This window comes from Ambystoma mexicanum, chromosome 11 (genome assembly GCF_040938575.1).
Source record: "Ambystoma mexicanum isolate Mex_15411 chromosome 11, UKY_AmexF1_1, whole genome shotgun sequence".
Classification (NCBI taxonomy): Eukaryota; Metazoa; Chordata; class Amphibia; order Caudata; family Ambystomatidae; genus Ambystoma; species Ambystoma mexicanum.
The window spans coordinates 218,954,432-218,970,317 of NC_090934.1; the positions used below are offsets into that span (position 1 = coordinate 218,954,432).

Here is a 15,886-nt window from a genome sequence, read left to right on the forward strand (position 1 = left end):
GAGGCAACCCGCCCTCCAAACACCCACGTAAACAGCGCTGGCAATATAAAAGCCTCACCTAGGGCCCCTCCCCCCAATAAACAGGCACATTGAGCAAGACTAAAGGTGCACAACGCGAGTGCCTGAACTCAGTGTGACCCACGCTTGGCCCCCAGGAGGTCAGCAACAACTCACACTAGGGGAATAAGTAAGGAGTGCCTTATACATCACCGGCGGAGCCCCCGTGACCTATGCCTCACTTAGCCGCAAGAAGGGAGACCTGGACAGGGGCACGCAGCACCTACCAAAAGATAGCTAACCCGATTCACCCATCGACCAGTAGAATCGAAGCAAGGATACAGATGCCAAGGACTATATTTAAGAACACTCCGCTGAGAGCTAAAACCACAGTCAAAACGCGAGCAGGACAACTGGAGCATTGCTGGAGACTGCTCCACTTGGAAGAGCAACAGAGTGAGGAAGCTACAGGGCAAGCAGACTGCAAGGAAAGCACAGCAAAAGTTACAAACATGGCCCTCAATAAAGATCTGCAAGAATGTTTGAAGAGTATGGAAAGCAGAATGATGGACTCCCTCCACAACCAACTGAGCACTATAAGAGAAGAACTGCAGTTCTCCCTGCAAGAGGTGAGAAAAGACATTACGGAACTAGGGGACAGAGTAGATATTACAGAAGCGAGTCTATCAGAGATCACGGAATGCTCAAAACAAAATAGCATTCTCCTTGACTAGATCGCCAGAGCGGCACACAACTTAGAACTCCAGACAGAAGACCTGGAGAACAGACCCCGAAGAGCCAACATTAGGGTCAACGGTCTGGGCGAAACCATCTAGGACAAAGACCTGAGAGAAACAATGCAACATTGCTACAGCAGCCTCCTCACCGGCACGCAACCGGAAGACATACTCATAGACCGAGTACACAGAGTGGGCCCCAAGAAAGGAGACCCTGGAGCAAGACCAAGAGACGTCATACTGGCAATGACTTCCTACCCAATGAAGGAGGAAATCCTACGAGCAGCGAGGAAGCAACAGACGATCACCATCAACAAAACACAAGTTCAATTATTCCAGGACCTAGCACTCTCTACTCTCCACAGTGGGGCTTTAGGGGGGACAGTTAAAGTTAAAGTTCTAATATTTGGGAATGTTTCATGGTATGATCTGCCATGGGGGAGGAAACATAGCATCTGGGATTGGAGGAGCGTACACCTAGGGGAAAACGGGCACGAGATGGTATGGCTAATTTGAATGTTATAACCCTGAATGTACAGGGTTTAAACTCTCCGGTGAGGAGATGCTCTGATAGCGAGACTAGTAGACCTCCAAGCATCGATGGTCTTTTTACAATAAACTCACCTACTCTCTGTAGATAAAAGAAGGATGGCCCACAAAGCATTCCCTAAACAGTACTATGCCTCAGGGGGGCAGTGGTGGTGGTGGGGGCGGGGGGGGGCAAGAAGACCAAGGGGGTGACTATTCTATTAGGGAACAGTGTGTCATTCAAGAAACAGGCTCTATACAGAGATGAGGAGGGCAGATACCTACTGCTCAAGGACACACTGGACGACCAAATGTACACTCTAATCACGGTTCACGCCCCAAATGAGAGGCAGGGCCTGTTTTTGGGGGACATTCTGCAGAAACTGGTAGAATGGTGCGAAGGCCAAATACTGATTAGCGCAGATTTTAGGTAGGAGTACAAATAGGGGTTAAGTATCTCTCTGATCACGCTCCGGTCCTTGTGCAAATAGTGCTGGTAAAAGATACGTCCAGAACTCATACACACTGGAGACTGAACAAAATGATACTGAGAGACATTGCACTTAGGGCACATATGGATACAGCGCTAAGCAACTATTTCCAAGAAGACTGGATTGGGGAGACAGATTGGGGGTTGATCTGGGATCCAGGGAAAGCGGTAATCCGTGGGGAGTTCATATCGCAGTTGACAGCATACATGCGAGAAAGAGGGCTCATTAGGAAAAAAACTTGAAGCGGAATTGCAGGAGGCTGAAACACAACACAAATCCAGGCAATCACTAAAAGCGCTGAGAGCTATCCGTAAAGCAAGAGCCCGGTTGGAAGCCTGTGTGGCTGATCGCACTGCACACTCCCTATTACACACCAAGCAGACCTACTATGTTCAGGGGGGGGAAGGCCAACAGATTTCTAGCCGCTAAGCTACGTAAGCAAAAGGGCCGTAATTACATAGCACGACTCAAAAATGGAAAAGGGAGCCATGTACATCAGAGGAGGAGAAACTAGACATAATGGAAAAGTTCCATCAGGATCTTCTAAAAAGGGAGAATCTCTCCCGGCAGGTACACATAGACTACATGTCGACATTCACCCTTCCCCAAATCACTGAGGAGGACCATATCATCCTGCAAGCCCCTATATAACTGCACTAGAAATCTGTGAGGCCATAACACACCTACCCCCTAACAAGACACCGGGACCGGATGGGCTGGGGAACGGCTACTACAAGACGTTCCAAAACCAACTACTGGGACCACTGACCAAACTCTTTAACCACATAAGGGAAAAAGGCACGGTTACACCTGACATGGGGTGATCGATCACAGTCCTAATACTTAAACCAGGTAAGGACCCACGGACTGCACTAGCTATTGGACGATATCATTACTTAATAGTGACGCCAAACTGTACATTAACATCCTGGCAACAACACTGATGAAAGTATTACCTAAAATAATCCATGAGGACCAAGCAGGCTTTATAATAGGAAGACGCACGCAGGATAATCTAAGGCGGGCGGTAGACATCATAGACCTTGGAACCAGGACGGAACAAATATTTTCCATGGCTTCCCTGGATGCACGCCGGGCCTTTGATAGCCTAGATTGGTCATACTTGAAACTAGTCTTGAAGAAATTCGGCTGCAATCCCACCTTTATTAGAATGGTCCTAGCAAGCTTCCAACTCCCAATACAGAGGGGCACACGACAGGGATGTCCACTACCCCCCCCCCTCTGATATTTGCAATGGCAATGGAACCCATAGCGGAAATTATAAGCAGGACCAGGAGGTAGTCGGGGTGACTGGCGGAGGGGGTAACACACAATATAGCATCATATGCTGATGACATCCTGCTGTTTCTTAGAGACAGTATTAGATCACTTCCCAAAGCACTAGGAACGCTACAAGAATTTGCCAAGGTTTCGGCCTTCACTATAAACTTCACTAAATCGAAGGCCTTAAACATCACTGAGGAAAAGGGGGAGATCGACACACTGAGGCCACTGTACCCCCTGACCTGGGAAGCCGAGGCAATAGAATACTTAGGAATACAATTAACAAAAGATTATAAAAGTCTTTACGGAGCAAACATAACCCCCCTGTGGAAACAATTAAAGGAAGACCTACACTGATGGGACGTCCAAGAATTATCCTGGTTTGCATGCATTGATGCGATCAAAATGACACTATTGCCCCGACTGCTAAACGTGGTGTGCTCCCTCCTGATGGATATCCCCCCCCCCCCAAGATAAGCAAGGCACTACAGAAGGAAGTAATCGCCTTCATGTGGCACGGGAAAAAATCCAGAATACAAAAGAATGTGCTGACTAGGCCGCCCCTTATGGGAGGACTTGGGGCCTAGGACCCTTCACCCCAATGGCACATAACCTGGACTTTACCCCTGGGAAACAAAATAGGTTCTGGGATAACTGGGGACAGACACAGACACTTAACCTAAACAAATTCTTCTATGGAGGAAACCGCTTACATTAGAGGAGTGTGAACAGAAATTCGGAATATGGGAAAAAGAAAGGTAGTCATATATAAAAGTCAGACTTTGGATATCATAGAAGGAGGTCAGGAAAGCGGCTCCAGGACCCCGATAGGGATGGAGCTAACCCTGCAGGAGTCGGGGACGATGAGAGCACTATCTAGAATGTAAAATCTACTAGACATAGCACGAGAGGGGATAAACTCTCATACAAAGATAACTGGGAGAGGGACCTGGGCACACCCATTACGGAGGAAGAATAGGGGCAAATCTGGAGGAGGGCATAAAAGACATCCAAATGCACTTAGAGACTGGCTATAGAATATGTTACAGGTTGTATTTGACCCTGCATAGGCTACATAAAATGAATCCCTCCTACCTGCTGGAGACAATGTGGTGCCAGAGGGGACTTATGCCACATGTGGCAAGCCTGCCCCAAAGCGACGATATACTGGAAGGAGGTCCTGGGGCACATAAAAGAGATCACAGGGAAACATCTCCCACTCACACCAAAGGTGGTATTACTGGGTACTGAGGTAGAAGGAATTTACACAACGACAGGGAATAATGCCCCTCTCATCAACCAATTACTAATGGCAGCAAGGATGACTTTAGCACAGGAGTGGAAAAATGCGGAAGGCCCCATAATAGCGTGCTGGTGGGCCAAAATCTGGCATGTACTGGCAATGGAAAACGTGGAAGCCCTGAGGGAGGGCAAATATCAGAAATTCCGGCCAATATGGGACCCGTTCCTAGAGTTTGTTAAAGGTAGGGAAGCCCAACATTACAGACCACCGCTAATGAGAGCAATCCTAAACTGAAGATCAATGTCTCGAGAAGGTAAAGAAAGTACCGCTAAAACTATGCTTGGAGAGGAAATACCTCGCATCCACTAAATGCCTAATTAATGCAGAAAACTGAAATCATACCGGTTGGGGACAGGGAGGGAAGGGGAAAGGGGAGCGGGGGGATGTGTGAAGTTTGAAATGTTAGAAATGTTGATGAAACAAACGACTTAAACGCACCACCACGGTTGCTGGCTGGAACTGGTTTGGGATTGATACCCTGAATCAAGACTGTTCTACTTACTTTAGCTACCATTCCCTCAATGTGATGGAACTGTGATTGTGCTTGAAAATGAAAATAAGGCTTTGAAAAATGAAATAAAATGGTTGGTTCCTTTTGGAGTGCTTGAGTGAGGGCTCATTAGGAAAAGGGGTTGGTGGCCCATTCAGGACAAGCAGAACTATCAGAGGGTGTGGGCCTCATGTCAAAATCACAATTTAGGACTTGTGTCTTAACAATTACACTCACTCTTTCTGCTTTTGGTGGGCAAAGAATGATTTTGGTAGTCAGGACATATGATGAATCTTGGTAAACTAAGTTCTTCCAGTAGAAGTTACTTTGGAGAGCAACCTATCACTGGATAGGATAAAGAGTTTCCCCAGGCGTTTCTAGCCCTCTGTTTCACTGTATAAGTACCTGAAATAAAGAGCAGCCCCAGGCAATTCTATCATTCTGTCTCACTGTATGAAATGGAAAGGAAATACAATAATTTCTGTCCATTCAGTGTTTCACTGTAATAGTGGAAATCATCCAAAGGCACTGATATTGTTGCTAGATCATTTCATAAGTGTGCCTCAATTTTAGGTGCCTAGGTGTTTTTCTTTCTTGTTCCAGCCCAAAGTGATGGTAGAGTGCAGTACTTGTTCCCTATTTTCTGTCCCCCTTATGACTGTTTTTGTTTGTCCATGCATTTCTAGGTGTACTTATTCGATCTAACATTCAAGCAGCGGCCTTACACCTTCCTTCTACCGAAAAAGCACCACTCATCTGGCGGTGAGTAGGAAGTTCCAGGTGTAGTATCCACTGGTAGATACCTAGAGTTAGTTTGTGCTGTTGGTTTCCAATGTGTACTCTTGAGCAAGATTTACTTCAGATGTCTAAAGCCAAGCCGTTGTTTGTATTGGAATGAGCATGCCAAACTACCCAGAGACGTTTTGTGGTGCTGTTCCCAAGTTGTGTGCTTTTATTGAATTATGCTATGCTTATTATGAACTTCTCACCTGAATCAAGCCAGCTTTGGTTTGAAAAATAGTGGAATGTTTGATCTGGTCGTTGCAGTACAAAACGTTCGACTTATGTGGACTTGTTTCTTCAACCAGTAGACATAAAATCAACTCCATGAGTGAGTTTGTGTGCAGCCTACAATGGGCACGACGTAGATGCTTATTGGCAATTACCTTGTGAGCTCCTTTTTTCCATGGAGAGAGTCTATTTTCTGTGTACCAGTATGCATTTCACGTTTATACAAAGGTGCAGTGCTTCAGGCTGTTTTTAAAATGGAGCCTTCACACCAACACATGCCGTTTCTGCACAGGCGCATGCAATCAATGGAGCAAAATGGAAGCTATTACTGTATTAACAACCTACACATGGCTGTTGATTGTCTTGCTCACTTTGAGCATAATCTGAAGCAGTCAACACACACAACTATGATAATGATGTAATGCCATGAAACCCATTGCTTAAGTGTGACTGATAAACTGCATACAGTCTTTACATGTTATCGGGCACCAGCAGTAGTTTGCCTGGAAATGTCAACTCCACTGGAGGAGCGACTGGTGGGCTGTCAGATGCCCTGCTTCTGTCGGTGCGGTGAGGAGGATGAGTGTCTTGACAGCGAACTGGCGTACACATTTTTTTTATTTTTATTATTTTCATTTTATATATAGTTTTACAAAAAGAAAACTTTTACAAACATGATTTATCAAAAAACAGACTTTTGAAATTTCAAACATTATTCATTAAAATTTTGATTAAAAAAGGAAAAATTATAAAATTAAATTTAGATTTTTCAATTCATCAACCATTCCTTTATACAAATTAAGATTTCTCCAGCATGGGGTCTGGCATGGATTCACATGCTCATGAATATTCCCCGTCGTCAGGCTGGGAATCCTCGGTAAAGAAAAAACCAGTATCAGTTTCGTTTCTGATCTGTCTTTCGTAGTAATAACCAATCACTGGTCTCTGCGTCATACTGACCACAGCCAATGACTGCCCTCTACCTAAGCACCGCCTCTGGCAGCCATCTTCAGATTTTTACCGCACGTTCATGTGTTGGGATCCTCGTGCTATTGCTCTCGAGCGTTAGTGCTATTTTTTCGCGCTTTTTCACAAAAACTTCGATTCTTTCGGTCAAAAGAGCCTCAAGCTCCACCGATACTACATCCGATCAACGGGGACCCGTGTCGGATTCATCTGTGCCCCTCAAGGGTGAAGATTTCGTCGAGCTACGCTTCGGAGGACTCCAGAAGCTTCTCAGGCCCGATCTCGGAGATGGCCCAGGAGAAGGGAAGCTCGACGCCCGGAAAGCTGTTCAGGGCCTGCCCTGGATGCCAGCTGCAGAACGTCTTCAAGGAGGACGAACACTCTTTCTGCCTTTACTGCCTTCATGGGGACAAGACGCACGTGGAGAAGGACTGTGCGTTTTGCGGCAACATGTCGGAACGGACCATGAAGGACCGCCATCAACGTCTCGCCAGCTGGCTGGAGGGTAAGAGCCCGTCTGGCGAGAAGAAGAAGAAATCTGAGCGGTCTTCTAAGACCTTTGAGGGCGCCCCGGCGACGGGGGCCCAACATAAGGCCAAGCACCGCGAGTCCGCTGGCACCGGGAGCGCCGAACGGTCGGGCTCTACGGGCGCCAGGCAGGGCGCACCCTCCCCGGCACCATCAACCACGAGCCAACGCTCTGGGTCGGGTAAGAGGAAGGCCGAGCACCCGGCGAAGCTCCTGGAGAGATCCCGGTCGAGCTCTAAGGCAGAGGAGGAGCGTGGCAGTGCCCCCTCCCTCAAGGATAAGGCGGTGAGCGCACCTAAGGTGGTGAAGGCCTTGATCCATTCGACCAAGCCCTCTATCGAAACGGTCGCGGCGGCCCTGGCCCAGCCTGTGGAGGCTGCACCAGTGGTGGCGGCCTCGGGGCCCAGAATCTCCCTGCCTCCTCGGAGGGAGTCTTCTTTCGTGCCCATCGATAGGACCCCCGTGAAACCCTCCGTGGGGAAGAAGGGGGGGCAGGGCGTCGTCGTAGATTCGGCCTCAACCTCAGAAGAGGAACTGATCGAGGTCTTAAGCCACGGCCTAGGCGTGGAACAAGACCAGCCCGTCGGAATGGGCCCCGACGCAGGTGACGACGACGACATCGTCGAGGATACCGACGGGGCCCCTGCTCGCCCGTCGGATTCCCCTCTGCCAGCGCCGCAAGACAACTCAGCGGCCATTTTGTTGGCTATACAGTCCTTATGCTCCGAGATAAGGACGAGACTACCGTTACCGACGGAGGAACCTCTCCCGTCGGGGGATCCAGAACCGGGACCTTCTGGTGTTCCCCCTACCAAGAAAAGAAGGATTCATCCACCGCCTCCTTTTCAACCGTCGCGCCCCGTCCAGCCCTCCTCCCCGTCCACCCGAGGGGATGATACGGGGACTGACTCGGCGGCGACGGGTACGGACGAGGAGGCATACGACGAGGATTTTCCGTCGTCGCCTCCCACCAGGGCTTCTCCGCCCGACGAGATTGGATCGTTCCACTCCATGATCGCCAGGGCATCCGAGCTTTTCCAACTCTGCCCTGAGGAGAAGAAAAAGGAAGGCTTCCTTTACCAACGGCGCGAGACCAAGAGGAAGACGGTCCTCGCAGTGCCTCTGTTGGACGACATTTGGGATGAGGGCCTTTCCCTCCTCAAGAACCCTTCCACGACGCCAGCGAGAAGAGACCGGTACGAGAAAAAGTACCGGGTCCCGGACTCGGCCCCCCTATGCCTCCGGGCGCAGCCTACCCCGGACTCCGTCGTCTCCGCGGCAGCCAGGAAGAAAGCGGGGGGGGGTGCGGCCTCCACGTCGACTTCCCCGCCGGACGGCGAGGGAAAGAAATTGGATACCATGGGACGCAAAGTCATCTCGTCGGCGGCGACGACGATTAAAGCGGCCAACGCCTTGGCTATCGTGGCCCGCTACGACAGGGAACTCTGGTTCAAGATGGCTCCCCTGCTGGATTTTCTGCCGGACGACAAGAGGGCGGAGGCCCTTGAGATCCTGCAGGAAGGTGAGGTGGCCTCGGACCACGCCATCACCGTGGCGACGGACATCGCCGACACTGGGTTCCGCCAGATGGGCAACGGCGTTTGCCTTCGACGTCGCGGATGGCTCAAGGCTACGGACTTTCGGCAGGACGTCCAGACCAGGGTCCTGGACATGCCCTTCGACGGGAACAACCTGTTTGGGAAGACAGTGGACGACTCCCTTCAGGCCATCAAGGCGGATACTGAGACGGCCCGGGCCCTTGGAGTACTACAGCAACGGCGGACGCCCTTTCGGAGCGGCGGAGGCAAGGGCGCCTCCAAAGGTTCCGGCGGCGGTTTCGCTTCCTACCGTCAAGCGGCCCGCTCGTCGTCGCAAGAGGCCTACAGAGGACGAGGCAAGTCTGGCGGACCCCGCCGTCGTCGCCAAGGAGGCCAAGGCGGCAAGGCCGCGTCCAAGCAGGATTGAACCGGCCGTGGGGTCGGGCCCCCACCGAAGCACCCCGGTGGGAGGCCGGCTGGCGGGCTTCGTCAGCGTGTGGGAGTCCATCTCCACCGACCGTTGGGTGCTGGACGCCCTGGCCCGGGGCCACGCGCTCGAGTTTCAAAGAAGGTGCCCGCGCGTCCCCCCCGTGGCCAGGAAAGAACTTCACGTCCCTCAACTTCTCCTGGAGGTAAAGGCGATGCTCAGAAAGGGCGCCATCGAACTCGTCCCAAAGAGGCTTCGGGGCTCCGGAGTCTACTCGCGTTACTTCCTCGTGAAGAAGAAGACGGGAGGATGGCGCCCCATCCTGGACCTGCGACGCCTGAACAAGTTCATCAAGGCGCAGAAGTTCCGGATGGTCACCCTCCAGCACGTCCTGGGTCAGCTGGAGGAAGGAGACTTCCTATCGTCGTTGGATTTGGAGGATGCCTACTTCCACATTCCCATCCTAAAGGGGCACCGAAAATTCCTCAGATTCGTGGTCCAAGGGCGTCATTACCAGTTCAAAGCCCTTCCCTTCGGACTGCGGTCGGCACCCAGGGTTTTCACCAAGTGCCTCGCACCGGTGGCGGCGCAGCTGCGCCGCGAGGGGATTCACGTCTACCCCTACCTGGACGACTGGCTCATCCGCGCCAAGACGAGGGAACTCGCCGTGGTCCACACGGCAAGGACCGTCCAACTCCTCACGGACCTGGGATTCTCCGTGAACTACGCCAAATCCCACCTGGTGCCCGCGCAAGTCGCACTGTTTCTGGGAGCGAGGCTCGACACAGTGTCCCTTCTGGCCTCCCCGTCGGAGGAGAGGACCAGGGCCATCTTGGGCAAGGTGCAACGGATGTTGGTGGCCGACGCGGCCAAGGTGAGGTCCATCAAGTCCCTCCTCGGGATGATGTCTTCCTGCATCTACCTCATTCCCATGTGCAGGCTCCGGATGCGCCCGTTGCAAGAGTTCCTGGATGCGCGCTGGATCCAGACGACGGGCAGCTTCGAGGAAAGGATCAAGCTCGACGAGAGTTTCCGACGAGCGATACGGTGGTGGGGCACCCGCGCGCATCTGACGGCGGGCATGGACTTCCAGACCCCAGCCCACCAGGTGACTGTGACCACGGATGCCTCCCTAGAAGGGTGGGGAGCGCACACCGAAAATCTGCACGCAAGGGGACTCTGGCTCCCGACGGAGAAGTCCCTGCATATCAACGTCCTGGAGCTCCGTGCAGTGTTTTGGGCCCTCAGGTCCTTCCTTCCGTCCCTCAAGGGCAAGGTGGTGAGGATCTTCACCGACAACACCACCACCATGTTTTACATCAGGAAACAGGGCGGAACCAGGTCCCCAGCGCTGTCCAAGGAGGCGCAGGACCTGTGGCATTGGGCCGTCGCCCAAGGGATTCTTCTGGTGCCGTTTCATCTGGCAGGGATAAAAAACACCATCGCCGACTCACTCAGCAGGGAGCTGCGCTCGTGCCACGAGTGGGAACTACGGCAGGATCTGGTGGATCGCCTCTTCCGACGGTGGGGCACACCCCAGATCGACCTGTTCGCGACGGCGACGAACACCAAGTGCCGGAGGTTCGCCAGCAGGTTTCCCCAGACGAGGAGCATGGGCGATGCTTTCTCGTTCCCCTGGGAGGGCCTGTTCCTCTACGCGTTCCCTCCCTTGCCTCTGCTAATCCGGCTCGTCAACCAGCTCAAGAGGTCACGGTGCAGGATGATCCTCGTCGCACCTGCGTGGCCGAGGCAGATATGGTTCCCGGACCTTCTGGACTTGTCGGCGTCCCCGCCAATCAAGCTGCCGGCGGACGCGGATCTACTCTCCAGGGAAGGAGGCGCCATCCTCCACCACGACCCGAAGTCGCTGAACTTGCAGGCCTGGCTCCTGCAGCGCTAGAGTTTGGAGGATACGACATACCGGCCGATTGCAGAGAGGTTCTTGCAAAGGCCAGGGCGTCCTCGACTCTTAAATGCTACGGACACAAATGGAAGAGGTTCTCTGTCTGGTGCCACGCACAGAAGATTAACCCTCTACGGATTACGGCTCCCCAAGTGCTGCCGTACCTGCTGACGCTGGCCAAAGCTGGTCTGGCACACGCGTCCATCAAGATTCATCTTGCTGCGATCTCCCGATACACCAGAACCACGGGCCGGACGTCCTTGTGGTCTCATCGTCTGGTGAAAGAGTTCATGAAGGGACTGTTCAGATCGTTCCCGCCGGTGAAGGCTCCGGCCCCGGCGTGGGAGCTCAACGTGGTGCTGACCAAACTCATGGGACCTCCGTTCGAGCCTCTGCACTCGGCCCCGTTGAAGTTTCTATCGTGGAAAACAGCTTTTCTCGTGGCCATCACCTCCGCACGACGAGTGGGAGAGATCCAGGCCCTTTCCTGCAAGGCCCCGTACTTGACTTTCCACGACACGAGGGTAGTGCTCAGGACGCACCCCTCCTTCATGCCCAAGGTACCGTCGGACTTTCATCTCAACGAACCCTTGGTGTTGCCTGTGTTCTTCCCGTCGCCTTCGTCGCCGGCTGAGAGGACTTTGCACTCGCTGGATGTAGCTAGAGCGCTGAAGTTCTACGTGGACCGCACGAAAGGTTTTCGGAAGACGTCACAACTCTTTGTGAACTTTGGACCTGTCAATCAGGGGAAGGCTCTCTCGAAGGCTTCCATCTCCAGATGGCTCTCCGGCTGCATCATGTACTGTCACCGGTTGGCAAACCGACCGCTGCCTGGCCGTCCGAGAGCCCATTCCACCAGAGCGATCGCAGCTACCACGGCGTTCCTATCTGGTGTGCCCCTGCTGGACATATGCAGGGCTGCTACGTGGAGGTCGACGCACACCTTCACGAAATTCTACTGCGTCGACCGGGATTCCAGGGAGGAGTCCAGGGTCGGCCAAGCAGTGCTGCGCAACCTGTTCGCCTGAGGTGAGCCTGGTGAGGAGGTAAGATGCTTAATGTTGAGTTGATGTGATGCTTAATGTTGAGCCTTTGCCACCTCCCGTGGTTGTGCATGTGTGTACTGCTATGTATTCTTTATTCATGAGCATGTGAATCCATGCCAGACCCCATGCTGGAGAAGGAACAAGTTACTTACCTGTAACTGTTGTTCTCCAGCATGGGTCTGGCATGGATTCACATGCGAACCCTCCCGCCTACCCCTCTGCGGCTCTTCACTTGGTCATACTGCCACTTCACGTGCTTCCAAATCTGAAGATGGCTGCCAGAGGCGGTGCTTAGGTAGAGGGCAGTCATTGGCTGTGGTCAGTATGACGCAGAGACCAGTGATTGGTTATTACTACGAAAGACAGATCAGAAACGAAACTGATACTGGTTTTTTCTTTACCGAGGATTCCCAGCCTGACGACGGGGAATATTCATGAGCATGTGAATCCATGCCAGACCCATGCTGGAGAACAACAGTTACAGGTAAGTAACTTGTTCCTTAGCATTGCTAATATAGGAACATTTCATAGTTATCTTTGATTTGTTTCTTTAAACATGCTTTTCATAACCAACAACATATTTGGCCTACCCCAAACATACCATGAAATTTAGTAAACGTCACTTTGAAAGCCATAGATTTAGCTTGTAGTTGTAAGATTAACATTTACACTTTCCAAAGCATTTTCGATTTTACCCAGCAAACGAGTTAACGATATGACAAGTACCATGCTCCCCCCATACATACAACTGTCCCATAAAGAGTTTTTGAGATATCGGTATCTTTAGGAGCAAATTTCCCCAAATAGTTTTTTCTGTCTTGGTCAAAAAATATACATTCAACTACAAGATGTTTCAGAGTTTCGGTAATGCCACAATCACAAAAACGACATTGCTCATTAGGAAATACACCTTTGAATATACGCCACTGGTAGATTCTTTCAAGAGTATGATATTGATGTAACTTGAACCTTAAATATGCTCTACGTATCCTACTTGATGGACATAACACCAGATACGAAGGTCTTAAATCTCTTCTTCGTGGCCTTCTAGCATATTCAACATAAAGATGGTAAGAATTGTTACAATCTAAAGTAGTTGACCAATCCCGATCCCAAAGTTAAAAGAAATCTTTTTGAAGCTTCATAACTAGGTCTGAAATCGTGCAATCACAATCATCCAGGGTGTGCTTCATTTGATTAACAAATACACACATAGATTTTAATTTAGACGATACAACAAGCCCATATAAGTCCTCATACAATGAATTCTTGTGAGGGGCCATAATATCAGCGTAGCGTGATAGTTTTCTCCAAACCCATCTGGCTGCTAGGGAAACTAGGCCAAGTTCATGTCTAATTATAGAATTAGGAACTGATATAGCTAGCCCCAATACACTTTTCCACACATTACCCTGGATTTGGTTTAATATGACTCCTACATCATGAAGACACATGTCCAACCCATATAAAAGAATCGGTTCCACTTTCAGCAGATAGAAATCGATCAATGGTTGCAACGAAAATTCGCAGATTGTTCTTAGCATGATCTTCATCATTGATACTAGTGGACGGACCTTCATCTTTAAATATGACTGCCAAAATTTGAGGGAGTAATGGACATTTAGGGGATACCCCAGATAACGAATTGAGTTTTCACATTCGATACCGATGCCATTTAGTTGCCACTTATACGATTTGATTTTTCTAAAATTTCAGAATACCACGATCTGTGATTTAGTAGAGTTTGGTGATAAATTGTGAGATGCAGCATATTTAGCAAATGGGTCCAGTTTTAATTGTAGTCCACTAGGAGTGCGATCAAATAATAAAATATCAGCGAAACATAACCATGAAATTTTCAATTCCCCTAATTTCACAGGAAACATGCCAGATTCATTCCACAGCATATCCATATCACAAAGATATAGGTTAAACAATGTGGCGGCCATGTTACAGCCTTGCTTAACTCCTGTCATAGTTGAAATAGGGGCTGTAAGAGCGCTGTCTCTGTTTACCCTTATTTGGTATGTCGTGTGATTATGTAGCATTGCGACTAGTTGAATCATCCTTTTAGGGAAGCCGAGTTTTAAGAGTTTTGACCATAATACCTCTCTTATAACTTAATCAAATGCACTGCTCATGTCTAGTGCTGCCATATAGACAGCACCAGAATCGGATGTTTTAGTTTGAGCAAAGATGTGTGAAATAATGAAAGCATTTAGCGATGTCCCCATATACTTACGAAACCCCGTTTGAAACTTTGAGAATATATTCTTGGTTTCAATAAAGTTTTGGAGACGTTGAAGTAAAATTATAGAAAATACCTTTTCAGAGGCATCCATCAAAGCGATTGGCCTAAAGTTCAAAGGGAGTGTGGGATTACCCTTCTTATATAAAGGAATGATTATGGCGTTGAGCCAAGAATTCGCGAATTTGGTATAAAGAATGGCACCCCAAAAATAGGGGTCATCTTTTAAAATACAAGCTGGCAGACCATCGGGCCCAGCGGCTTTGGAGTAATTAAGCAGGTTAATAGCATCAACGATTTCATTCATGGAGAAGAAAAGATGATCCTTCCAATTATACTCAAGTATGCCAGAGTTATAGGTTTTAAATTGCAAGGGCAAACTGTATTTACTTTTGAAATAGTCAATCCAAGTACTTGAAGCAATTGGAGAGGCAAAATCATGCAACAGCGCCCTCTTTTTGTTGTTTAGTATTGCCCATAGCGTACAAATAACAAAAGCCCCCAAGCGCAGTAGAACGCTGGGGTGAGCTGCTGGTGTGTTTGCTGGTGGGCTAGCTGTTCATCGTTCATTGTGTTTCACGTGGTGTGTGGTGCTGGTGGCCGTTTAATGTTGGGTGTGGTGCTGGATGTCTGTGACACTTTGATTGCAGACTATTTAACGTAGAGGAGACTGTGGGCCGCGGGCATTTGAGCCTTAACGTCTGTCTCTGTGATGCACTTTCTTATTCCAGCCCTGTGTTGGGTTATTCGACTGACTTAAATATGGAGCTGTTAGCATTTGTGTTGCGCTTATCGCCTATCCCTGGTTGTTGGAGTGATTTAAATAAGGCCATTTGCTTATTTAGAATTCTGAACTTTATTTTTCTTGTCTTTACCTGCACTTAGACTTGTGGAAACAAAAGGCTTTATCCTCACCTTGTTCCACAGCAGGGAAGAAACTGGAGAAGCCTGATGCAGCCTCTTCCTCTATATATTGTGACTCTCTGGGTGCCTAATTACAAGAGATGTTGGGTTGATTGAGCAGAAAATCATGCTTGTAGAGGAGGAACTAGAGAAAGACATCCGCAGTTGACTTCAAGGAACACCGCGATCGCCAATTGCACAGAGGCGGCTTTGATGGTAGACTGCTCCATAAATAACTGTGGCCCTTCCATTTCTGCCCCTTGTCTGACCAAGACAGTTTTACTCTAAAGTATTCCTGAGTTGGACATCCCAATAGCTCCTCTCTTTTTCAAACCACCCAAGGAACCTGTGGTAACGATCTCTCAAGTTGTAACAATGTCTGATAGTAAAGGTGCTTCATTGCATCCAATGGCAATGGAAGATCTATTTAAGATAGTGTCTGACTTGACAGGATCAGTAGGGTAAATATTGTGATGAATCCGAGAT

The 15,886-nt window shown here is 49.7% G+C and overlaps 1 protein-coding gene across 5 annotated transcripts in view; it reads left to right on the forward strand.

The window, feature by feature from the left end:
• WDTC1 (WD and tetratricopeptide repeats 1) overlaps positions 1-15,886 on the forward strand; it is a 1,302,054-nt gene that overhangs the window by 706,136 nt on the left and 580,032 nt on the right. For all 5 annotated transcript variants that reach the window (XM_069622886.1, XM_069622890.1, XM_069622889.1 and 2 more), the window contains one exon: positions 5,517-5,592. In XM_069622886.1, the coding sequence (XP_069478987.1) occupies positions 5,517-5,592 (76 nt within the window). The remainder of the gene's footprint in view (positions 1-5,516; positions 5,593-15,886) is intronic.